Source organism: Medicago truncatula, chromosome 5 (assembly GCF_003473485.1).
Source record: "Medicago truncatula cultivar Jemalong A17 chromosome 5, MtrunA17r5.0-ANR, whole genome shotgun sequence".
Classification (NCBI taxonomy): domain Eukaryota; kingdom Viridiplantae; phylum Streptophyta; class Magnoliopsida; order Fabales; family Fabaceae; genus Medicago; species Medicago truncatula.
In genome coordinates this window covers 19,362,917-19,389,326 of record NC_053046.1, presented here as the reverse complement: position 1 = coordinate 19,389,326, position 26,410 = coordinate 19,362,917, and the positions used below count along the sequence as shown (strand labels likewise).

General features: G+C 31.7%; 3 protein-coding genes across 6 annotated transcripts; 2 read left to right on the top strand and 1 right to left on the bottom strand.

The window, feature by feature from the left end:
- Nucleotides 1-2,345: 2,345 nt before the first annotated feature.
- Nucleotides 2,346-9,205, top strand: LOC11408928 (pentatricopeptide repeat-containing protein At1g26460, mitochondrial). 4 transcript variants are annotated; one of them, XR_003012327.1, is made up of 8 exons: nucleotides 2,346-3,056; nucleotides 5,283-5,505; nucleotides 5,605-6,084; nucleotides 6,365-6,571; nucleotides 7,974-8,111; nucleotides 8,197-8,385; nucleotides 8,508-8,581; nucleotides 8,719-9,205. XR_003012327.1 is itself a non-coding variant. In XM_003614012.3 (7 exons), the coding sequence occupies exons 1-6, from the start codon at nucleotides 2,476-2,478 to the stop codon at nucleotides 8,380-8,382; spliced, it is 1,815 nt and encodes a 604-aa protein (XP_003614060.2). In that variant the 5' UTR covers nucleotides 2,346-2,475; the 3' UTR covers nucleotides 8,383-8,385; nucleotides 8,719-9,205. The 4 variants fall into 4 exon arrangements, 1 of the variants encoding a protein (XP_003614060.2); XR_003012328.1 differs by lacking the exon at nucleotides 8,508-8,581 and adding an exon at nucleotides 8,461-8,507; XR_003012329.1 differs by having other exon boundaries at nucleotides 8,461-8,581.
- Nucleotides 9,206-10,864: 1,659 nt separating this feature from the next.
- On the top strand, nucleotides 10,865-13,988 carry LOC11408927 (pentatricopeptide repeat-containing protein At1g59720, chloroplastic/mitochondrial). Its single transcript, XM_003614011.4, has 2 exons — nucleotides 10,865-13,220; nucleotides 13,652-13,988. The coding sequence occupies exon 1, from the start codon at nucleotides 11,053-11,055 to the stop codon at nucleotides 12,748-12,750; it is 1,698 nt and encodes a 565-aa protein (XP_003614059.1). The 5' UTR covers nucleotides 10,865-11,052; the 3' UTR covers nucleotides 12,751-13,220; nucleotides 13,652-13,988.
- Nucleotides 13,989-22,106: 8,118 nt separating this feature from the next.
- Nucleotides 22,107-26,112, bottom strand: LOC11414021 (triose phosphate/phosphate translocator, chloroplastic). The gene is made up of 12 exons (XM_003614007.4): nucleotides 25,729-26,112; nucleotides 25,368-25,439; nucleotides 24,980-25,045; nucleotides 24,783-24,861; nucleotides 24,337-24,457; nucleotides 23,747-23,842; nucleotides 23,547-23,659; nucleotides 23,369-23,446; nucleotides 23,062-23,178; nucleotides 22,837-22,936; nucleotides 22,483-22,583; nucleotides 22,107-22,384 (listed from the first exon to the last, which is right to left on the bottom strand). The coding sequence occupies exons 1-12, from the start codon at nucleotides 25,986-25,988 to the stop codon at nucleotides 22,358-22,360; spliced, it is 1,230 nt and encodes a 409-aa protein (XP_003614055.2). The 5' UTR covers nucleotides 25,989-26,112; the 3' UTR covers nucleotides 22,107-22,357.
- Nucleotides 26,113-26,410: the final 298 nt, after the last annotated feature.

Below are 26,410 nucleotides of genomic sequence, written 5' to 3'. Positions count from 1 at the left end.
CCTTGCTTTTGATGACCTTCTGCTTCTGACGAGCTTCTGCTTCTGATGACGTCATCACTTCAGAGGTACTCTAGCTTCAGAAGCACTATAGCTTCAGATGCAGTTTTCTTCAGATGCATAGAATTCCTTTGCTCTCCATTGTTCTTCCAAGACCTATTGAAATTACTTGACTAGCCTTTGGTCCTGTACACTTGAACAATTATTAGCAATAACCAATTGACAATTTTTAATACCTTGTTATCATCAAAACTCATTAAGGTTCATTGTGAAACACATTTTGTTCCAACATATATATATCAACGGTATAAATGTTTTAATCAAATCACTTAATAATGCTCCTTCGAAAAAGAAAAAAAAAATCACTTAATAATGCTACTTTTTTATGTTAGTTTATAAAATATGTCTATATAAACATGTGTAAACAGTGGCAGAGGCATGTATAGCATAGTGGATGCACATCCCTGCACTAAATTTTGTAAAATTATTGGTACTATATGTTTATATGTTGAAATTTTGACCCAGCAGCCTACACTCATATATCATCCAATTAAAATGTTAAAAGCTTTTCTACCCAAAAATAAATAAATAAATTAGAAGCTTCTATATTCCACTCACATAGAACACGGGACACACTTTCACAATTTCAATCACATTTATTTTTGTCTCACATGTAGTTGTTTCTCATACATAATAAAATTTCATTAAAAGAAACACAAACACTACATAGAATAAAATTTCATTAAAAGAAACACACCCTACATACAATACAAACAACGAACCTCTCTCATTTATAGTTTATTCCATTGTTGATCTTTTAAAGTTTAAACCCCTATGGTAAATTTTAATTTTATATTTCCAAATCTTATGATTTATAATTTATTTATTAATGTAATGAGACGGAACATATTTTATTAATTAGTTAAGCTTAAATTTGTGTTAATGGTGATACTTAAGATGCTCACTTCGTTCGGTATGTCTGATAACCAAACTCTATTGATAAAAAAATGTTGCGCATCGGTGTTGTTTCGCTTCGATTCAGTGTGTTGCATCCTCTATAACTGAAGTATCAAAATCTGCAATTATATTTTCTTGCGAGTTCTTTCCTCTAGTATGATGTATATTTGTGTTCATATATATATATATATAGTGGTGCCCCCACTATTTGTATTTTCTGGCTCCGCCACTGTGTGTAAAGAAATTGTATACCCTCCCTCTGTGCATAGGAAATTGATCACCTAGTATCATTCCCCTCAAAACGGGCACGGAGTATCCGTTTAAACTTTAATGTATATATAAAAGGAATATATAATTTGGATTGGATTTTATCTTCCAATTATACTCTTCATTTAAACGGTTTAAATTGCAAAAAAATTCTTTAATTTTGTATAATATTATTTAAATTTGTAATTAAAAAGTCTGTTAAATCTTAAGATAAAAAGAGCATTATAAGAAAATGATAAAAAGAGCAATTCCACTAAAATAGGAACATAGGTTAAATATTTATTTGATTATGGTATATTTTAAAAAAATAAATAGCCAAACACAAAAAAATTAAAATTCGCATAGCGTTAAGTATGATAGAAAAGCAGAAAGAAGAGCATCCACTAACGAGTTTATTTCAGATTTCTTAGATAAAAAGTTGATGTCTCACACTTTCTAAATAATTTTTTTTCTCCAAATTGTACGTCGGAGAAAACATTAAAAATAGAAATAGATCATCAATATAATGAATGATAAAATGTAATAATCGACCAAATCAAGAGTTTTACATTAAAATAGTAACTAACTAAACATAATCCCAACACTGAGAGAGATAGTTAGTTATCCATGGTAAGCATTACTAACACAAAAGAAGAAATGAATGGGAGAATCATTCAAATCTTGAATCAAAACCTCTAATGCTCACCAATGGTGAATACATGTTATATTTTATGTTTTATCTAAAAGTAAGTCTATGAAATGCAAGATATATCTTAATTGTGTTTTACATATATTTATATACAATTTTAAAAAAGTGCATATTCACATAGTTTATACCTTATTTTTACTAGCTTATAACTTAATTTGATAAGCTAATTCAAGAAGCTGATAACTTATAATTTTTTATCTCAATTTTACCCTTGTCATCTTGAAAAATAATACACTAGTTGAACATATATATTTTTATGTCATTTCATAATTTAGTTCAACCACTAGTTTTATCTAAATTTGTAAAATCAATTATCTAGCTTATAAGTTATCTGCTATTTTTTACCAAACAAAGTCATAAACATTACCTCTTCAAAAAATATCAATAAAAGGGAGTGCTAATAGAACTCATACCACATTTCTTACAATAACCCCATCTTAGGCCCAAATCCTAATCAACCATTTCATTTCATTTCATCATTCATCACCTTTCCAAACAAAACAAACCCTAAATTCGTTAAAACCCAACAAAACACACTTCACTCCACTCTCTCAAGCTCCTCATCAATGGCGTCACAAATGTCGATTCTCTATCGAACGCGTTCTCTTCTCACAAAACCCAATTTCACAATCAAATCAATCTCAACATTCCCATATCTCAATCAAGAACCCGAACTTGTAGACCCCACACCACCACCACCAACAGAATCATCACTCCCACCAAATCCAGCGTCAGGATCCCCACTCTACAACGAAAATTGGCGCAACCCAGTTCCAAAAACTTCATCTTTAACCCAATTTGGTCATTTCACACGCGCTTCAGTTTCTGAAACCTATGATTCCAACGCGCTTTTGAATGTTTTTGGTGATTGGGTAGCTTCACAACGTTGGGGTGATGTGAAGGAAATGTTTGAAGGATGGGTTAGGAGTTTGGATAAAAATGGGAAACCTAATAAACCTGATGTTAATTTGTTTAATCATTATATTAGGGCTAATCTTATGATTGGTGCTTCTGCTGCTGATTTGCTTGATTTGTTAGCTCAGATGGAACAATTTGATATTTTGCCGAATACAGCGAGTTTTAATTTGGTTCTTAAGGCTATGCATCAGGCTAGAGAGACTCTTGCTGCTGAGAAGCTTCTTGAACGGTTAGATTGCATTATGATTTGTGATTTTTTATTTTTGTTTGTGTTGTGGATTGAATATCAAATCGGGTTGCTTGTTTTTAGTTTTGAAATCGTTTAATTTAGGATCTCATATGGTGAAAAGCTATTGGTTTACTGATTAAGAGATTATTTGGATTGACTTAGTAGAGTTTATTGGCTGGTATAAGTGCTTGTTAGACGATTTGGAAGAGCTTATGGTATGTTCATAAGATGTTTTCAGCTCATTTCCATAAGCTCTCCATGATAGCTTATGGTCCAGGTTGGATAAACAGCTTATTTGCAGCTTATAGCACAAATGCTTATCATGATAAGCACTTATGTATAAACTATTTCTATATCAAAACATTGAATAAAGTTAAATTGTTTTTGTAAAAGTTTAAAGCTATTTTCATAAGTTATCTTCAAGAACTTATGAAAATAAGCTGAAACAGCTTATGAAAAATATCATAAGTTGTTTCCAAAAGTTCTCCTAAACAGTCTCACTAAACTTATGCCAGTAGATAGACTCAAGTAGCCATTCAAAAGTTCTCCCAAACAATCTCACTAAACTTATGCCAGTAGATAAACTCAAATGAGCCAACCTAAACAGGCCCATAGTTTATAGCTTATATTATAAAAGTTATAATTCATTTTACGTCTTGTTAAAGAAATAGGAATAGCTTATACATAAATGATATGCATTTGTCCAAGAAGGACTAAAATCAATTATGCACATATATTATAATAATTTAACTTTATTTTATCTTTTGTTATAAAAGTAGTGTATAGATAAGCACTTATATGGTAAATGTTTACGCTGTAAGCGCTTAAGTTTTTTTTCTAAGCATTTTTAAACAATTTATGAGTATTTTTTTAGAGGATGTTATGATTTATTTATGTGTGTATGTAAAGGTTAATATGAGTGTTTACATTGTTTAATGTGAAGTCCAAATAATTTATGAATGAGCTCTTCTATGGGTGCGTTTGTTTGAGCTTTAAAAAAAAAAAAAGATTTTATGTTAAAAGAATCTAGAGATTTTAAAAAAAATCTGAAGTTATTTTTGTTTGCCTACAACCCATAAAAATCCTTTTTTTTTTTAAAATGAGTTTTAACTTGTACACGTGTTACCTCCTTGTTGTTGAAAAAGATAGATTTTGAGAAAAGCTAATCCTAATAGCTTTTCATTTTAGGATCAAAATAGATTTTTTTTGATAAAATGATTTTTCTAAAAATCCTAAACAAACATTTAAAAATGAAAAAAGTGATTTTTTTAAGAAAAAAATAGTTTTAGTTTGAAAAAATCTTTAACAAACGGGGCCTATATGCTCTCTTAGTATTTTGTATGTTATATTTACCCTATTTGATTAGTATTTGGTCTGTAATTGGCAGAAGCTCAAGCTAAATGATTTCCATATGATAAGCTAAATGATTTCCATATTATATGCTAACTTCTTAGTTTCGTTTTCTTTTCCCTGTAGCTAATTGTATGGTATGAAATGAATATGCGTATGATTCACACTCTCCAGTTTTGAAGTAATTGTTGATTTCATTAATAATAGGAAAATAACTGTGATTGTAAAGTATTTTCAGTTTTATAGGGAAAATGGTTGTAACAAATAACAATGTTAAAAAAATAGTTCATGGGTTGGCCATAACACTAACTAAACTATTTGTTTCGTCAATTGTTGTTAAAATGAAAATAATTTCTCAAGATTTGGTTAATCTTAACGGTTCCTTTGATTATAATCTGTGTCTTGCCTTTTCTAGAGGCTGGTATAGAGGAAAGCCCACTTTTAGAAGTCAGGCTCTTAAGAGTTAAGAACGATAACTTTAAAATGGTAATTTCATGTTTAATTCCCGGCTGACATTGGACTTACGTTTATGTGCTAATCTCATCGGATTTGGAAGAACAAATGTGGTTCTTTGTCATTTGTTTGGAGGTGAGCCAATTCCTTTAAGCTAGGTTTTTACGAAGGGATAGCCTCCACTTTAAATGGAGTTTTGCTTCCTAAACCTAGCGGAATGGGAGTATGGGACTTGCTCTTGCATTGTATCTACCTTTTATTATTATTGAACAAAAAAGTTGAAATGCTAATAAGTATATTATCCAAACCAATGTCAAAGTTATTCATAATTTTTTATTGACTCAAATTGTTTGTCTGTATAATTTGCATGTGTGTAAATTGAAAATTTTCTTCTTTATGCATCAAGCTGCGTTTTGTTATCAGGATGCTGCAATCTGGAAATGAAGCTTTTCCTGATGATGAATCATTTGACTTGGTCATTGGAATGCTCTTTGCAACAGATCAGATTGATACTGCATTCAAATATATAGATTCAACTCTAAAACATGGCAACAAGTTGTCAATGGATTTATTTATGAAATGTGTGAGGAGTTGTGTCAAACAAGGAAGGCTTGATACGTTGGTGGCAATAATTGAAAAGTGCAGGGTGAGTGGTTAATTTTGTTTATGCCTGATGTATTTTTCTCTAGCAGATTCACTATCAACTTGTCATTGTTTCTATATGATTTCTCATTGTTGTATGCAGGCAACAGATCAAAACAAAGCCCTTTGCCCCTCCTGGAAATTGTGCATTTTCATAGCTGAAGTTGCAATTCGAGCGGATAATAGCAAGTTAGCCTATTATGGCCTGGAGTTTATGGCTCGATGGATTGTAAAGGGTGAACGTGCAAGACCTCCTGTGTTGCTTTCTGTAGATGAAGGTTTAGCCGTGTCAGCTCTGATGACTGCAGGTAGAACCTATAATTCTGAGCTGCTAGGAGCAGCATGGGCTGTTTTGGACCGTTCGTTGCGTAAAAAGAAGCTTCCAAATCCAGAATCTTATCTCGCAAAGATATATGCCCTTGCATCATTGGGCAATCTACAAAAGGCATTTGGCACTCTGCATGATTATGAGTCTGCTTATGGAAATTCTGATCAAGAAGCTGACGACTTATTCTGCCCATTTACTTCTTTACATCCATTGTCTGTGGCATGCTCAAAGAAGGGTTTTGAGACTTTAGATACTGTATGTCTTTCTCTCTGTTGAAGAAAACCATCACTTTTGCCTAACCTTTAGGATTTGTTATTATTTTTTATGTTGACATTTTATTATTTAAAAGTTTCTGTTGGAAATAGGTTAACAAAAGTTTCATTATATATGTGTGCTTATTTCCTAAATATATATTTTCTTACAAAGTTCTGTATTACTTGGACATAAGCAGCATTTATATATTTACTATACTACCCATTTGCCACCTTGAATTACACATATGTAACTTGATCTAATCATGTTATTTTCTATTTAGGTTTATTTTCAACTGGAGAATTTAAGCCATGCTGAGCGTCCATACAAGTCTGTTGCTGCGCTAAACTGCGTCATTGTAGGATCTGCGAACATATGGGACCTTGATCGAGCTTACCAAACTTTTGAATCAATTGCTTCTACTTTTGGGTTGACTCATAATATTCATTCGTATAATGGGCTGATGTATGCATTTGGGAAGGTCAATAAGGTGATGGATCTTGCTCCCCACTCATCTTTTCTTACACAATCTTTCTGCCCATTCTCTTTAGTTCCATAATTCCGTTGCCCCTTTTCAAAGGATGGGTTGATCTTAAAACTAGTTTTGTTATTGCTTTGCATTCATGATAGTTCACATATAATGTTGTTGATTGCCCCTGTTAGGAAGGAAGCTTTCTTTTGGTATATTGAAAGAATTTCCAAAACTGGGCAGAAATGAATAAACAAGAATAAAGATTGATCAACAAAATTGTAAAAGAAGTTTTGCTTGTGCTTTGCATTCATGTTATTTGACGTATAAAGCTGTTGATTGCCCCTGTTAGGAACTTTTGTTTTGGTATATGAAAAGAATTTCACAAACTGGGCAGAAATGAATAGAATGATTTTAATAAGAATAAAGATTCATCAACAAAATTGAGAAATGAAGAATTCTTTGAATATCTTTCTGTTACCATCAATTGAATGGGATAATAGGATTGAAAGTGAAGATACAAAAGGTTTACAATGAAGATGATACAACCTTGCACTCAAGGCTACCCTAAAGGAGCACGCTCCTTTCACACTAGAACATTCTTTAGTCACTAAATTTAATAATTCAAAGCTATCTTTCCCCTCTACCAATTGAGAGCTTTAAAAACTTTCTAAGAATGACCAAAATAACAATTCCTAGCAATCACCTAACAAACGTATCAACTTAATAACTAAGTTTCTACTAACTAATTATCCAATATTCTATATATACAGTTTAAACTTAACAACTAAGTTCTAATCTTGGTAGGATCCAAATTTAAAGAAGGGAAGAAACTGTATCATTGATTGAAAAAATATATGTATTACAAAAGGAAAGACCCTCGTTAACTCCAAAGCTATTGCTCCTCAGAGAAGAGATGATACTCTCTTTTGCCCAACCTACAAGGTTTTGACTGAAACCCATTTGGGGTTGGCTTGGGATCTTGGAGTTTGCTCCTCCAGAGGTCTCAGGTTCGATCCCTCTGGTGCCAATTTCGGTGGGCTAAGTCCATACAGAGCTTGCTCTGGCTTTAAACGGGGCCCCGCAAGTGGGCGGTGGGATTGGTCCCCTCGGATTAGTCGATTCTTGGATCGGATACCGAGTTTTCAAAAAAAAAAAAAAAAACAAGGTTTTGACTGAACATAACACAAAATGATACTCTTTCCATTTGTATGGTTGTGTAACCCACTAACTTCCCCATAAGAAATTCTCCCATAATTTTCCTTCTCGGCCTCTTTATTGGGCTTAGGCCCAAGCCCGCTTTCTAACAATTTTTTTTATTAAATCTTAGTTATTTTCCTGCTTTTATTTTTTATGTGCTACAGAAGGGTCTGAAGTGTTAAACCATTAATTACTTATTACTACTTTAATTATTGTTTGGCAGGCAGATGAAGTTTCAAAGGTGTTTGGGTACATAGTAAATTCGGGTCTCAAGCCTAATGCAAAGTCGTATTGCCTGCTTATCGATGCCCACCTGATTAATAGGGATGTCAAATCTGCTATGGGAGTGCTTGATGATATGGTAACTGCATGATTCTGTTTAAAAAACTAATGAATCAAGTATATTTGTCCTGCAAAGGTCGTTAACATGTCAAATTTATTTGCAGATAGCTGCTGGATTTGAACCGATGAAAGGGACACTAAAAAAGATCAGAAGACGATGCATACGAGAGTTCGACACTGAAAGCGATGAACGACTGGAGTCACTCGCTCTATCTTACAATTACCGAATGGGTTCTGAAGGCCGACGAAACATGCTGTTTAATCTTAATTACAGTACTGAAATGGCTTGAATGGTAAGTTTTTACTCCTTTTATTGTATAATATATTTGAAAATAGTTATTTTTATGATAATTTAATTTGCATTGCAGTGCGCACATTTTGGTTAAGAGTCTTTATCTTTCACACACACTCACAGGTACATACGGGGAAGACTGTTATGAAGGGCTACCTCGCATTATTTTCTTTGTAACCCCTCACCTTTTCTCAATGGTGTGATTCTGTTCTTTGGCATTAGAGGGTTTTGTTTATCTTGTCACCACATGCATCTCCTTTAAACTGAATTGAATTGTCTTGGTACCAAAGCAACTCTTCATATTGATATATACAATACTATTTCTTTTTGGCAGGTGCACTTGTCTTTGATGGCAAAATGAATATTTTTATAAGCCAATCAGTAATTCTTTTATTGCATCCATTACCAAGAGAATCCCTGTATGTATATTAGTGGATGATACTCTGAGGTTTGCCGACGCAGATTGGTCCGAGGAATTTTTTTCGTTTCTGTATTAATGTGTTTATGAAGCGGGAAGGGTGTTGAAGATGGAATTTGCTTTTTAGGGATATCTGAGCAGTGAACTTCCTAGTATAAGTTTTTATGAAATAATTGTAGGACAAATCCAAATTCAGTAGGATAGATGATATTAAAGCAGACATCTCTTTTGTGGTTCTTAATTTTGTTTTTGGCACTTTGACAACCACTTCTAACCACTAGAAGCTGCAAGGATTTGAAAACCTTGTATAAGAATTACAATCCTAATTGTATGGACCTGTGGTTGTATTTCTTTCTGCTGCAAATAATGGCAACATTTTTAATTCAATGCATGTTTTATAAAATGTGTAAAATAACACTAGTTAGTATTGAATGTTAGTGAGTGGAAGGTGCACATAAGAGAAACTCCATCCTGTTGATAACTTGTTACATACTACAAGTTGAGTGTATACCAAAATAAGTTTTTCTGGTTAAGTGACTATTTTAGCTTTCTCATTAATGGTTGGCTATGCACTCAAGGGCCAAAGGCTGCTGTGCTGAGATATTGGACTCATTTGTTGCAATTTTTTTAAAAATGATTCTTAATTGTGTTTCATGCTATAATGTTATAACAGAGAAATTTTTATTGAGTTCGACAAATACGATATAGTTTGAAACTCCCTGTTCAATTATCTTAACGCTCATATCATGTTGAGTTTAGATTTTGGATGTAGGATTTAGATGGCGAAGAGAGAGGGGGCAATAGTTGTTCTCATTTTGATATTATCATAAACATTATAATATTTATGGGGTATTTTTTGTTCATTGAAAGGCTACGTAACAAACTTAACTTTTATGTTATTGAATAATTTTTGGTCATACGATTTTTTTTATGGAAAAATCACTATTTTGATATTTTAGATCATTTGTATGTTGGTCAAAAAATTGTGATATGATTTATTTTTTATTTATTTTTTGAATAAATTGTGATATGATTCAGTAAGCACAATAAATTTAATTTTTGTGCTTAGCTTAGTTGGTAGCACAATGCATTATTATATACAGGGGCTGAGGTTTAAACCCTGGACACCCCACTTATTCACCTTATATACAAGGTGAATTCTAATCACTAGGCTGATAAAAAAAAAATTAATTAATTTTTGTCTTGTCTCTTGCCTTTAGTTTTAATTAAACCTTCGATTTTGAAATTACCACATTTTGGTTTTTAATCAAACTTTCAACTTATATGATTTCAATTTTTGTCCTTCTCCATGCATTTATTTTAACCGAACCTTCATCTTAGAAACCACCATATTTTCTGGGCACAATATTTTTTTATATGTATTTTAATTAGACACGAGGGGTTAATGCTTTTAATATTAAAATTCTTAATAAACATTTTTTAAAATCAACAATTATATTTTGTAAAAAAAAATAAAAAACAATTATATAGACACCCCAATTTTATAGAACAGAAACCTACACATTATAAAAAATAAAACTTTAAGTATTAGATTAATTAAATATGAATTTTTTAAATGCAAAAAACTTAACAACGTAAAATGCAATTAAGCAGTTATTACTATTCAAAATATTCAAAATTATTTTAAAAAACAAATTAAATCTAGATAGCAACTTGAAAAGAATTTCTAATTGTAAAAAAATATAAAAATAAAAATAAAAAAACATATCAACAATTTGGTCCAAGTGGTAAAATAGTTAGACCCCTTAAACATGAAAATAATAAATAAATCCAAAAACAAATATTCTAGTTAAGAGAAGAGAATCTGTTTCTGTGACACAAAAGATCTACGCGGCACTGTAAACTTCTTATCATACCAAACAAAACAAAAACCTTAAAAAGAAGAAGTTCTTCCCTTAGAAACACTTCGACTATGAAGCACGAAAACGGACACGGACACCGGACATGACACGAACACCGACACAGTTAAATTTTTTAGAAAATCACAAAATATACCGTAATTATATGTGTCGGTGTCGTGTCAATGTCGGACACGACACATGTCTCACACGGAGATACGCCTTATCCAAGGAGCGTCCGTGCTTCACAGGACTTCAACCTTATCCACTTCAAACCAATCAGAATCTACATGTCCTTAGTCCTCAACGATTATGAAGATGAATAGAGAGTAAATCAAAGTGAACATCTTCAGATGAATTATTCAAAAGATATTCCTCACATAAACACACAATGCCTTTGTCCATTGCAACAACCAATACAAACACCAACATCAAACACATTAATCACTTGTTAAACCAATCTAATTCTATCTCTCACGTTAAACAAATTCACGCTCAAATACTTCGCACAATTCACACCCCAAATTCCTTCACATGGAACATTCTCATACAATCCTACTCCAAATCCACACTTCACAAACAAAAAGCTATTCTTCTTTACAAAGCAATCATAACAGAACAAGAAAATGAACTCTTTCCTGATAAACACACTTACCCTTTTGTTCTTAAAGCTTGTGCTTACTTGTTTTCGTTATTCGAAGGAAAACAAGTTCATGCCCATGTTTTGAAACTTGGGTTTGAGTTAGATACTTATATTTGTAATAGTTTGATTCATTTCTATGCTTCTTGTGGATATTTGGAAACGGCGCGTAAAGTGTTTGATAGAATGTGTGAATGGAGGAATGTGGTTTCGTGGAATGTAATGATTGATTCTTACGCGAAGGTTGGAGACTATGATATTGTTTTGATTATGTTTTGTGAGATGATGAAGGTGTATGAACCTGATTGTTACACGATGCAGAGTGTTATTAGAGCTTGTGGTGGTTTAGGTTCGCTTTCGTTGGGGATGTGGGTTCATGCTTTTGTTTTGAAAAAGTGCGATAAGAATGTGGTTTGTGATGTTTTGGTTAATACTTGTTTGGTTGATATGTATTGTAAATGTGGATCGTTGGAAATTGCCAAGCAGGTTTTTGAAGGAATGTCTTATAGAGACGTGAGTTCATGGAATTCAATTATCTTAGGTTTTGCTGTGCATGGGAAAGCCAAGGCAGCATTGGATTATTTTGTCCGAATGGTGAAGGTGGAGAAAATTGTGCCGAATTCTATCACTTTTGTTGGTGTGTTGAGTGCATGTAATCATAGTGGAATGGTTGATGAAGGGTTAATGTATTTTGAAATGATGACTAAAGAGTACAATGTTGAACCAAGTTTGGTGCATTATGGATGTCTTGTTGATCTTTATGCTAGAGCTGGACATATCCAAGAGGCTCTCAATGTGGTTTCGGAAATGCCGATTAAACCAGATGCTGTAATTTGGAGGAGTCTTTTAGATGCTTGTTATAAGCAACATGCAAGTGTTGAGCTAAGTGAAGAAATGGCAAAGCAAATTTTTGAGTCAAACGGGAGTGTTTGTGGTGGTGCTTATGTTCTTTTGTCGAAAGTGTATGCTTCAGCTAGTAGATGGAATGATGTAGGGTTGCTTAGAAAGCTAATGAATGATAAGGGTGTGAGTAAAAAGCCTGGTTGTAGTTTAATAGAGATAAACGGTGCTGCTCATGAATTTTTTGCCGGAGACACCAATCATCCACAAAGTAAAGATATATACAAGTTCATGAATGAAATTCAGGAGAAACTAGAATCTGTAGGGTATTTACCTGATTATTCAGGAGCACCATTGATTGATGAGATTAATGAAGGGAAACAGAATACTATGAGGTTGCATAGTGAGAGATTGGCCATAGCTTTTGGGCTTTTGAATTCAAAACCAAGCATGCCAATAAGAGTGTTTAAGAATCTTAGAGTGTGTAATGATTGTCATAAGGTTACTAAATTAATATCTAGAATTTACAATGTGGAGATAATTGTAAGAGATCGTGTTCGGTTTCATCACTTTAAAGATGGGAGTTGTTCTTGTATGGATTATTGGTGATAGATGCTACTGTGTGAGGTATATCTTGAAACAGAAGGCTTATATATATGCCAACATCGAATGGTCAAGATTTATAAATGTGTAACGTAGTTACAACAGAAACTCAAAATTCATTATTAATTTGTCGTCGATTGAACCTTTTGATGGATTCACAATCAATGCTTCTGTTAGGAAAACTAATAGAATAGAATTGTGATGGTTGAAAAGAAAAATATTGTGATAATTGAAGAGGGCATTGTAAGCACGGTGCTGTTACTTTCTCGGCCTGATCTTCTCTTGTCTTATGCTATCAAATTGAAGAGAAAGAATGGGTGAATGACACAATGCTATAGAAATTGTTCGTGTTATGGTTATAGCATGCTGCATATATGCACCTTTGAGTGCAGCTATGGCAATATCAATCGAGTACGGCGCAAGTGGAAATTAAATTTGAGCAATTTATTGTGTTACATTTTAAACCCTCCATTTCTGTAAGTAATGAAATATGTTATTTCTTTTGAAAAATGAAGAGAATATATGTTCAACTTAAATGCTTTGGCTCTCAATATCTCCTTTTAAATTTTATGATTATATCACCAAATAAGCATATGGATTTGACTCATGTACACTAAGATCTTATTTTACAGAGTAAAGTAAATGATTTCGACTGTTGATCAAGTTCTAATGCGTCCATGATATGTTTTACATGTGTTCGCAGTTTCAAATTTCAATCGTCAATTTATTATCAAACATTTAAAATTACTTAACTTACACTTGTTACTTGTGTTCAATTCATTTTAGAGGAACAATATCACATAAGCAATAACCACCATAAGTGGGATAATTCACTCATTTGTAATATCACTCTTTCCTTGTAGCCTGTCCACCATCGACATTCAATGTTTTTTCTTTTTCGGTTCAGGTAGAAGACCAGGATGCAGCAGGCTGTTAATAGGACTACTACAAGGAGCACTCCTGCCATTGTGAGGATTATGTCTTTGGTACCAATGTTTCTTCTGATGCCAATGTTTCAGAAGGTGCACCTTGTCCTGCATAAGGATCTGGAGAGGGACATGGATTTGAAGGACTATTTCCACATAGTTGAATGTACTCCACAAATGAGCTTGAGTTAAATTTTTGTGCTGATAAACTTGGAACAGAACCAGAGATTATTACGAGAAACATTAAAGAAATTAAGACTATATAGATTGTCAAAGGTGGTTGGAATTTCTCCACTAAAAGATTATTTGGTGACAAAAGAAGCTCTCTAAGCATTGAAATGTTTCCTATACTTTGAGGAATCCCTCTAAGTTCCCTTAAGTAAACCTAAAGAAGCAGGAATGCTTCCAGTAAAAAAAAAATTATGATCCATGATAAGATTTTGAAGCCTAAAGAATCCATTTTAAAATCTACCACCCCAGGAGTTAGGAATAGATCACCTGAGAGATTGTTGTGTTGAAAAGACATGAAAGTGTGAGAATTCAAGATAGTTAGGCTAATTGATCTTCGACCAATGAATAAATTGGAGCTCTAGTTAAGCCTATAAAGCTTAGTGGAATATCCAAAGCTCTCTAGAATTGTATTGTTTTTCTCCTTATTTTTACAAAGCCAAAAGTCCCACATAGGTCAAATTTGTGTGTTTATTAGTCTTTATATACTAATGTGTAATTTAGAATTGTGATTGATGGGGTAGTTGCAATAGGTGAATGATATTAATCATTTGCAGTTGTCATATCAGTTTTTATATATACTAATTGCAATTGATGAATGTTATTGAATAAAGGAATGGATTTGGGTTGATAAATATCATTTAACATCAAGAGCATATGACATTTCAATTTTTATTTTATTTTCAAATTTCTTCTCTATGCTGATGTAAGTGATGACATTAATCATACGAAGTTGGATTTTGTTTTTTGTACGAAAACATAAAATATATTTGTAACACTCTAATTTTACCAAATATTTAAATATGTCACTTAATTATTTCAAATCAACAATCTAATAGTATAATATTAAAACAAACAAATATTCTTGTATTGAATGTAAAAATTATTTTTGTTATTAATTAACTTTCAATTTATTACAAGATAATAAAAGTTGAAAGAGATTTAGTGAAAGAGATGATGATTTAAAAGAGTGGATAGCATGCATAGAAGGACGAATAGATATGTCATAGATTTTAAATTAGATGATTCGTTATTTTGATGGATAAAGCAATTTACAATTGTGCTAAATAGTATGATTTTTTTTTTTTGACATACTAGTTACAAACCCGTTCAATAACGTATTCGATAAAAAAAATTCTTCAAAAGAAGAGATGTTAAAACGACGGAATATTGTGATTCATCATAAAATATGTATGGATTGATTAAGAGAGCATATAATCAGTTTATAAGATTATGAATTGACATAATATTTAGGATGAAAACAATTGGAACCAATAAATGAACTAATGATATGTGAATTTACATATTATCCAAAATTATAAAAAAGAGTGTTGTTGTTATAGAGTTACCAAAAAATGATTGATACCCATATTTACATCAAATGAAATCAAGTAAAGAAGTAGCATCGGTGAGTGAAGATAATCTAGTCTAGGATTAGAGTTAAGGTGATCTGCTGAAAGTGCAGATCATAAACACCAAATTTTTATTTGGAAGCGACTTGAACGTGCATATTTTTAGGTGGCTTCTCTAGATCAAAAATTAACTTATCACCTACCTCTAAACATATGTTCTTGGCAAAATTTGAATCATTGGCCGCCTAAATATTTTTTGTAACTTGCTCCCTTCAAGCGACACTTATACCTATTTTGAGCTTGTTTGTCGATGAGTGTGATTGTTTTCCGTGTTCCTTTTAGAAATGTCATTGATATCTTATTTGATAAGTGCTAGGTACAAAACAAATTGCAGTGTTAATTAGAAGTTACATATATGTACATTTCTAAAACATTTATCAAAATATTATAAAAATTTACTGTAGGAAAAGAGCATGTTTTATTTTGTTTAAGAGATTAGGAAAACAACATTACAATTAACATGATACTAATTGGAACCAATGAAGGAACCAACAATGTGCAGATTAACGATACATAATAGTTAAGTTTATAAAAGAGATTGCAAGTTTCATAGACTAACAAAAAAAGGATTTTTGTCAATATTTACATCAGACAAAATGAAAAGAACAAATGGCATCCCAAAATTAAGATAGTTTACGACTACAGTCCAAAGCGATACGTCAAAATAATAGAAGTTCAAATAGTTCAACAACAAAGATCTACTTTGGAACAACTCGAATTTGCAAGTTCTTCTGTGACTTTTCGAAATCAAAGATGAGCTTATCACCTTCTTCCATCACTCGTTATCTGCCGAAATTGAACCACTGCCCACCCAAGTAATTTTGATAGCTTGCTCTATCGGCGGTAATGAGGTGGCAGTTATACTGTCTCTGTGTCGGGTCATCAATGAGAGTGATTGTGTTTTGCGCTTTCCTTTCAGAATTGTTCTTGACATCTCATTTGAGAAATGCTAAACAGGAAAATAACTACAATATTAGTCTAATGCATATTTACATGGATAAGATGTATACGAATATAGTTATATATAATTTATAAAATAAAGGTAGCATAATACAATCCAAACTGGTTAGGATAAGGTAGCATATATAGCTAGCACCATTTGACATTGATGTCTTCGAACATTTGGTGCAACTCACATAATACAATCCAAACTGGTTAGGATTGAATTTAGTTGTTTTCCAAATAGTGATGCAGTATGTTTCCTAACACAAATTATGCACATGAAATAAAGAATAATGCAATATGCATTTTTAATTTGTGCGTAAAAAAATTCAAAGCATGTTTGTGCATAAAAAAAGCAGACATTGACTAAGTTTATAAATTCAGCAATTGGCCTAACCTGAGACAGTTTGGAAAAATCGTTGTACGGAGTACGTTGAGAAGAAGTCGAACTCTGACTTAAGTTCTAACTGAATCTTTGACTCTGAGCTGGAGAAGTGTTAAGGTCACGACAACAATTCTAGAAACATGGTCAAAAAATAATCAAATCGGATTGTGAAATAATAAGTTATTCTAACACTGTAATGCAAACTTACTAAGTCTTAAACTTCTCAACAACCGGATGATGTAGGTTGATGAGCAGCCTCGAACCTGAACAATTGTTACATATATTTGGGTTGTCATTGACTTCAAAATGGAAGCAAAGAACTCAAGGTAAATAGATGGTAAATGATAAAGCTACGGAGTATTTTTTCCATAGTGTTACATCAACTATATTCCCACTACATAAGGAAATACATCTTTCGGGTCATTATAAAACTTATACAAAATCCTATCATCTGATGCTGACAAAATAGAAAATAATACCTTTTCTATTTAGCAATGTTTAGTTTTTTTGAATAAGAAAAAGATATGCATAGTTTGTTGCGATATAAAGGTGCAATATATATATATAAAAGATAAACATAATTTTTTTAAACCTCTATACCTTTTTTGAAGAAAAGACATCTACAATTTTACTTAATTAAAATCAAAATTTTATAAAAATTATACACATTAACGTAACAAAAAAACAGACACACATAAAGTATTACTCTAAACGCTAATATGTGTGTCTGTATATTTGCGAGGTTGAAGAAAGAAAATAAAAATATTTTGTATCATTAAATGATAGCGTGAATAAAAATATTTGTGAGGTTGTTATGACTAAACGATATTTAAATTAAATATATAAGTGATAAAAAGATAACAAAATTTCTTTGAAAAAAAGGTAATAAAATTAAATGGAACCTCCTTAAAAAAATTAAATGGAACGGCTAAAAAAAGTTAAATGTAAGAAAAAAACATATTGAAATATAATATTAGAAAATAAAAGAAAAGGTTCCCAACGTGAATTGAAAAGAGATGCTTGTGAAATAAATTGTTGAGAAGTAGTTTTTTGAAGTAGCATTCAACAACTTTTGGCCAAAGCTCATTCCATTCAATTTTATGCATTAAAAAAAGTACATTTTTTACTAATTTCTTAATTGATATTGTACTTGGCCTAACTTCTCCTTAAAAATTTAGAGAAGTTGAAAAAAAACCGAGTCAACCGGTATCTTAATCTCCTAGAACGGCAGTGTAGAAGCAACTGAATTTGGGATAAAAAAAAATTAGAAAATAGTTAAAAATAAAAAAACTGGAAAATAGTCAAAAGTTTTTAAAAATATGAAAATTGAAAAATAGTTAAAAAAAAATCGGTGAGGTAGCACTCAACCAAACAATACTAAAAAAAGTTATATGCTTTAGCGTAACAAAAAACATACAGATGGACATAAAATATTACTTTAAACGTTAATGTGTGTGTGTGTATTCGCGAGGTTGAAGAAAAGAAATAAAAGTATTTGGTATCATTAAATGACAGTGTGAATAAAAATATTTGTGACGTTGTGATGATTAAACAATAATGAAATTAAAATAATTGATAGTGTGTTTGACCTAACTTCTCCTTACAAATGTAGAGAAGTTGGAAAAAAGCCGGGTCAAACGATACTTTAATCTCCCACAACGGCAATGTAGAAGCAACTGAATTTGGGTGAAAAAATTGAAAAATAGTTAAAAAAAATAAAAATTATAAAATAATTAAAAAAATGGTGAGGGGCAAAATGGGAAATGCACCCTAAAATGATGAGGTGGCACTAACCACACCCATCATTAGGAAATTACCAAAATGCCTCTTTTAGGGGCAAAATGGTAAAATTATAGGGATTTATATTTTATATATAAATATAATATATAAAAATATAGTAAGTAGATAAATAGTATGATTTATTATTAAGTGTCAAATGTGACAATTTGTTTTCTAAGTGTTAATGGGGAGATTAATCTTCCTTCAAAAAAATGGGGGGATTAATCTATTATTCCAATTAAAACAGACAAATATTCTTGTATGAAAGTATAAATTATTTTTGGTATTAAATAACTTTCAATTTATTACAAGAAATTGTTTTTGGTATTAAAGTTTCCACAAAAAATAAGTATTATGAAAGAGTCTAATATTATAAGCTAATTGGGAATGTTTGAATTAGAATAAACCAAGGATCCAGTGATAGTGGCATACGGTAATCGATGATATTAAAAGGCGAATGAATATGTGAAGATAGGACCTTGAAATCTAGTAGTCTTAGTTTTGGGAATGGGAGACATTGTAAGAAATACTAATGGTAAGGTAAAAACCTTAAACTAAGAATGAAGAATAGGGTATGCCATTAGAATAAATGATGTAGTAAAGGAGATAAACTAAACTTGAGTGAGGGTTCTAAACGTGATGATGAATAACGAATGATGTCATTGATGAATAACGTGATGATAATAAGTGTTGTATGAAATTGACGAATGATGTCATAAATGATGCTTGTGAATGACAAATAATGACGATGATATCTTGTTTATAATGACGAGTAAATGATGAAAATGAATTATGTTGCAAGTGTGAGTTATTGATGATGTGATAATATGTGGTATTTAACGAGTCTTTCTTCTTGCATCATATCATATTATATGAAAATGATGAATGACGATTGTATATATGCTCAGTAATAAAACTCTAACAAACAATAAAATGATCAGCAGAAATCGATACCGACATGCATATAGATGATAGGAATGAAGCACATTTGCATATAAGTGGTGATATTTGAACATGGTGTGTGATGTGTAAATGGTATGTAAATGACGATGTATAACTTGATGAAAAGTTATGAAGATGCTTGTAAATGCTGACCATTGATATTATTACTATTTAAGTATTATTCATATTGAAGTATATTCTCACCCCCCTTTGTTGTTGTTATTGTTGTGGTGTTTGTACTCGTAGGGTACAAATACTCATAACAAGGAGCTCTAGTTGCGAAATGTTTAAAAGGTGGCGACGGAAGTCATCCTTCCGTCATTACTTTATTAGTGATAGTTATATAGTCGAACACGTGCTCTGGTCTGTAACACTAGGGTCAGGGGTTTATTGATTGATTTATGTTTTTGAAGTTTATTGTTTTGGAAGATTTGTTTATTTTACCTTGATAACGAGGATTCAAATTGTTTTATTGATTCGTTGAAATATTCCGATCCTGAATTTATAATTATTATTTTATGAAATTGAGAATTGTCGAGTATGTGTAACCTTTTCTTCAAATATATATATATATATATATATATATATATATATATATTTTAATAGTTCAAGGACTGGTTTTAGGGTGTTATAACAATTGGCTTTGCAGGAGGCACCTCATTAAAACCTTGAGGCAACTAATATCCTCCATTGTCGGATCAACATATCAAGGGAAAAGATAACAATTTGGTCGACATTCATATCAACCACCGCCCAATCAGCATACCATGTGATCGGGATGTCATTGCGAATAACCAACCGGTTAAGAGCGTCATTACTACCTGTACAATAGTAAATTGCTTATTTTAAATTAATCTCTTTTAAATTAAACATAAATATGATTGTTAAAGTTATGATTCATCTTTAAAGAAACATCGCAAGTATAGGTGTTTCGCGACAAAGTACTCGAACTTGTCACTTTTACATCATGGGGTCATGTCTTACTTTATTAAATAAAGGCAGGTAATAAACTAACAACAAACCGAGTTAATTCAAACAAATAAGGTAGAGGGGGTTTAAGGAAACCCTAATCGTTATTAAACATATGAAACAAGCAACCAAATCTCGTATTGTGAATGACAATTAAAAAACATGCAACCCATTAATCTCTTTTACTATTTTTACTTTAATAAATTCCGTTAATTATTAAGTTGAATGACAATCTCTGTGAAGACAATAACTCACTACTTTATTACCTGTAACGATTTGGGGCACTTGCCACTTCGTCCATCATTATACTTATCTTTTTCGGTGATACCAAGAATATAACAAATATATATATATATATAATAGAAATTCTTATCTCTATCTTTCTGAATGACATCAATAAAATAAATTATTTGCTCAATTGTTCAAATTGACCCAAAATATACGTGATGTAAAAAAAATATTTCTAACCATGTAATTTGAGTTTTTTTTTTTTTTTTTTTTATCTTATAATTTAGGCATAGTAAAAAAAAGTGACCTAGACATTGAATTTTTTCATTATTTTTTAGAGGAATGTTTAATACGTTAAAATATGACTTTACAAAAAAGATAGACTTTTTCTGACTTCGGACGAATCAATTATTATTACAACTTACAAGGTCAATTTTAACAATTAACCCTATTTTTTTTTGGTTAAATATGTTTTTGGTCCTTATAAATATATCAATTTTTCGTTTAATCCCTCTAAAATTTTCCTTCAACTTTTAGTCCTTATAAAATTTTCAATCACTAATTTTGATGTCTAATTTTAAGTTAATTTTTATATTTTTTTAATGAAATTGTGCAGAAATGTGTAGATCATATTGTAAAAATCTCTCCCAAAAAAACTTAGATTTTTTTTAACAAAATATAAATTAAATATGAATTTTTAACCGTAAAAAATGTAAAAATTATATTTAATTTATATTTTGTTAAAAAATTCTAATTATTTTTTGGAGATATTCTTATAATATTATAAATTTTTCTGCAAATTTTCATTCAAAAATATGAATTCTACGTATGATATAGTTTACTTTAAAAGAGGACCAAAAGTGAAGATAAAAAACTTTTAGGAACTAAAAGTTGAAGAATTTTTTTAGAGGGACTAAAACGAAAAATTGATATATTTATAGGGACGAAAAACATATTTAACATTTTTTTTTTTTTGAGAAATTAATCCTATATTCTTTCCTTAAAAAAAAAAAACCCTAAATTTTGTATAGTAAAAAAAAAACCTAACCTAATAATAACCAAAGTTTATGTTGCCTACAATGTTTAGTAACGATATGCATACAGCCGCCAACATCAGGAAGTATCTCACCATCATCAGCACCATCATCAGTAAGATACCACTGACGAAGGAAACTGGCGTCACCACAAAACAGCCACTTCACGCTGCACCGTTGATATATATTCCATTGGATCTCTTAGCCGAAATCCTATGTAGGCTACCCGTCAAAGTCCTCCAACAAATCCGCTGCGTTTGCAAGTCGTGGAATGCTCTAATCTCAGATGATTTCGTATTCGCCAAGAAACATCTTTCCATGTCAAAGAAACGTCAGCACCTCATCACAGCCACATGGATCAAACCAACAAAGTTAATTTTAATGTCTTATGAAATTGTTATTATTTTCATTAGTTTGTTAGTATGTTTCTTTATATACTTGCTGCTAACCGCTGCAAATGCAAATTTCTCGAGGTTTGTGTAAAATCAGCTTCTGAATGAACCGAGCATGTTATAAGTGGGAAAAAATTTTGGCAAAAATTTTTTGGTTAAACTCTGCACTGAAGTTCTGTAGATACCATAAACTAAAATCCACAGGTAGTGGAATATCATGAACAAAATGAAGCAAAACAATTTTTCTACTTCTAGAAGCTTTCACTATTCATGTAACAAACAATGAAAAATGTTTCTAAATATTGGATTCTCCAAATTCTTCTCATAAATTTATGCCAACTTGATCCAATATTGCTGATAAAGGAAAGAGCATCCATTAAGATGCAAGGGCTGCAGCAGCTTTCTGAAATGGAATGAAGATATTAGTGTTGCATCAAGATGACAAGAAACATAAGAGAAATAAATAAAGAAAATATTGTAGGATTTTTTATCAAAGTTTACCCGTTTTTGCTCTTCGATGTTTGCTTTAATCACTGAATATATGGCAACTCCTGCAATTGCAATAGCAGTACCAATGCCAGTTTGTGTCGATATCTTGTTGCCTACAAATGTTACCAAAATTTTAGAATATAATCGGAGAGTTATTATTTATTAAAGTGACACTGATGACAATTTTATATCGTTTTCGCGAGCTGACTTGAACTCTCTTTCTTGATATTACAATTTAAAACTCTTAAACACTGATCAAACACCTCAAGAACAAATAGAATAGAAGAGTATAGTATAACAAAATCAAAGTTAGAAAAAGAATATGATGGATTGTATTTTCAATTGATAAAAAATAAAATGAATTACCAAACACAACTATAGAGAATCCAATGACAAAAACTCTCTTCAACACATTTCCAACTGCATGTGTTAGTGGTGCAACACGTTCCAAAGTATTAGTAGCAAGCTGCAATTATAACATCAAAAAGTTGTTAAAGTTTTCATTATTTTTACAAAAATTTCAGTTTGCAAAGAAGAAAAGTGTCGAACATAGAAACAAATTCGCAAGTCTTAACTAAATCACCAGGATACCTGATTGTAAAGATGGTAAAACATTCCAATCCAGAAAAGATCAGACAGAAACTTTGTCAGTCCAACTTTTGAAATAGCATTTCTAAATCCAAATTCCATCAGTTGGGGTCCTTCAATCTAAGAAGCATCCAAAACCAAATCAGTCACAAACTGAAGAAAAATCAATAGTAAAATTACAAGTTTAGTCTCTATTTTGCTTTTATAGTGACTAAATCTAGGGACTTAAAGATCTCATTTGTTAATAAGGACTAAAAACATTTAACCCTAAAATTAACCTTTCACTGGTTTTGGTAGCGAATGAACTTACAAGAATTGCCGGGGGAATACAAAAGGCGAGCGCAATTACTGAAATATACGCATATACATTTGTACTGTCCATTCCAGTCTGTAAAATTTTAAATAATTTGGATTGTGTGAAAATGGTATATAACATTCAAATCCAAAAAACTTATGAGCAAAAGTAACAATGTGGTAAAAGATGTTACCATTGCTTTCTTAGAATATAGACTTCTGTATGTAAAAGCTATATTTGAAATCATTGCACTAATGAAACCAGTCCAATTGAAAGACAGTTCAGTTAGTGATGCCATTGATACACCTAGAGTGAAAATCATATTAGTATGATAAGATAAGTAAGCTCTTATTTGAATCAACCAGAAAGAAATAAGAAAGGATAAAAGCTTACCTAAAACCACAGGAGTCAAGGATAGCCACAGAGACAGTGGAATATGTTGGCCTAAGACAAACTGGGAAGCTGAAGCATTGAAAAATGGCTCCAAAGCTACAAAGAGTGATAAAAATTATATATTAAATACTCAAGTCAATGAGAATTTCATGATTAGAGTATGTTTTCTCAAATACTCAATGTCACGAATATCAAGACCTAACTCAACCCTACAAAACCGGCTTGTACGGTGAGGAGTGTCTCCTCTTTATAAATTCTTCTCAAGAATCCTATCTATCTGATGTGGGACTAAATCCCCTCGAGTGTTGGCCGCTAACACTCAAGTGTGGAACTTCTTTTATAAATAATATGATTGTGTTTGGATAAGTCTATTTTTCACCTCATTCACTCTAAACCATGCTAAATCCCTCCCCTCTATTTCAACCGGACCGAATATAGTTTTAATCTATTCCCGCACTTGAATTTCCAATAACTAGTTTATCCTAAGACAGAGGAATGCAACCAGACAGAGAAAAGATGTTGACTAACTTCAATGTTAACAACAAGAACATGGGTGTGTAAATAAAAACAGTGCAAGAAGTGTTTAATACCTTTTATGGTATGCGTAAACGATACAGCAACAGCAGCAAATGATACATTGGACATGACATGACCAAGGGCATGACAAAATGCCACTGGAGTCAATAGTAACAAGAGCTCCTTATTCATTGGCTAACAAGAGGAATAAACATGTTACTGAAATTTATACTATGCCTTCAGAGTTGAGACTAAGAACCGGACCAGTCTGGATTAGGAACCAGCCAGCTGATTGAACCACGAATTGATCAGTCTGCCAGCTGATTTAACCTTGGTCGGTTCTTAGTCCCTTAAAACCGGACTGAACTGCGGTTCAACCAGTTTATTACTCATCGAGTTCAACCGTGATTCAACTGCTTTGACCAATTGATCCTTATCCGAAAGTCTCACTTGTTTGATCTCATGTCCGGTTTTCAAAACATTGATTTAAAGATAATAATACACAGGAAGTATAACTCACTGCACGTTTTGGTAGGCCTAAACCCCAGCTAAAAAGGCAATATACCACCCCCACAAGGAGATGTACAACAGAAACAAAGCTGAAAATAATTTGAAAAATATTAGCATAATGTTATGTGAAGGAACCAATAAATAAAAAGCTACAAATTTAGAGTTATCTTGGCCTAATTATGAAGTTAATCATTGAGGAAAACATACTATGGATATGGAAAATAATTGTAGACTTTCTTGTTGAGTATGTTGAAAATCACATTTAAGAAGTACCTGCATAGAAGTAGGACAATTTCAGAAAACATATTGCAGGTTTGCAACAATCTAGCATAAGGGCAACCTGGTGCACTAGAGCTCCCGCATATGCAGGGTCCGTGATCTTTTAGTCATATGACAACAACTTTACCAGTTGCGCCAAGGTTACCCCTCTGCAACAATCTAGCATGTGCAATATAAATGTATAAATGATGATTTCATTATTTTAATGTTCCTCATTTGGCATTCCGATTCTCTTTTCACTCTTCTTTAGTGTTTATATAAGTACTAATCCTTGTCTCAGATTTCTCATGATCATATAAAAAGGATGAATGCTTACCACATAAAGAAAAAGAAACCAGTAACCAATGCAGGAAATTTCTCACCAAAACTCTTTGAGGATTGGACAGACCTGTAATTGGACATCAATAAGCAAAAGAATTAAGAAAGGGAAATATCAGAAAAAGTTAAACACAAGGTTTAAAATCAAAATTACACTGAATTATGTGATTTTCTCAAATTATCAGCGATGTCGATGTGTCAGTGTCGTGTTTGGTATCCGTGTATTCGTGCTTTATAGTTGGATACATATCTTAATTAAGTACTTATAGGATAAACGCTTATCGTACAAGTGCTTATATATAAAATATTTCTATAACAAAAGCTAAGAAAAAGTCAAATATGAAGTGTGGAACTCTAACCCATTAGAGATTTCAATTTCACTATCATCAGCATCTGCTGCTAAGGCTGTAACAACTGGAAACCTTCTTTGATTTACTCCAAAGGCCTTCTTCACCAATGGAGAGAACACCAAGCTTGAATTTATAGACTCATGTTGAAGTGTTCTAGACTTCAACAATCCATAACTAGTTGAACTTGAAACTCTTTTTGGTAACAGAAAAACTGAAGATATTTGAGGTCTTTGAACTGATATGAGAACTGGGTTTGTTACACAAGACATTTTCAAAGCTACAATAATGAACTTTCCAATGAAAAATAGAATGAAGTTCTGATTGTTTATTTTGGAAACAAAATTGAACGTTAAAACCAAGGTTGGTAAAGAATGACACTAATAATAATGTAGTTTAATATAGTTGGCAAGTTTCCCTCTAAAAAATATAGTATAAATTATTGAGAAAAACAAAAATCCTATAAGAAATAATTTGTATTCATTTTAGATTTGTTTAATGTTACAATACATGGTGCATCTATAGTCTCTTTTCGGAGGAAATTATTTTTGTTTTTATTTGAACATCTTCTTAAGAGAAGATTCTTTGGTAATTTGGAAGTCAGTCGAAAAATGATTAAAGTATAATCAAAAATTATTGTAACCGTATTTAAACTTGAAATATCTTGAACAATTTGTATTTAATTAAAACTCAC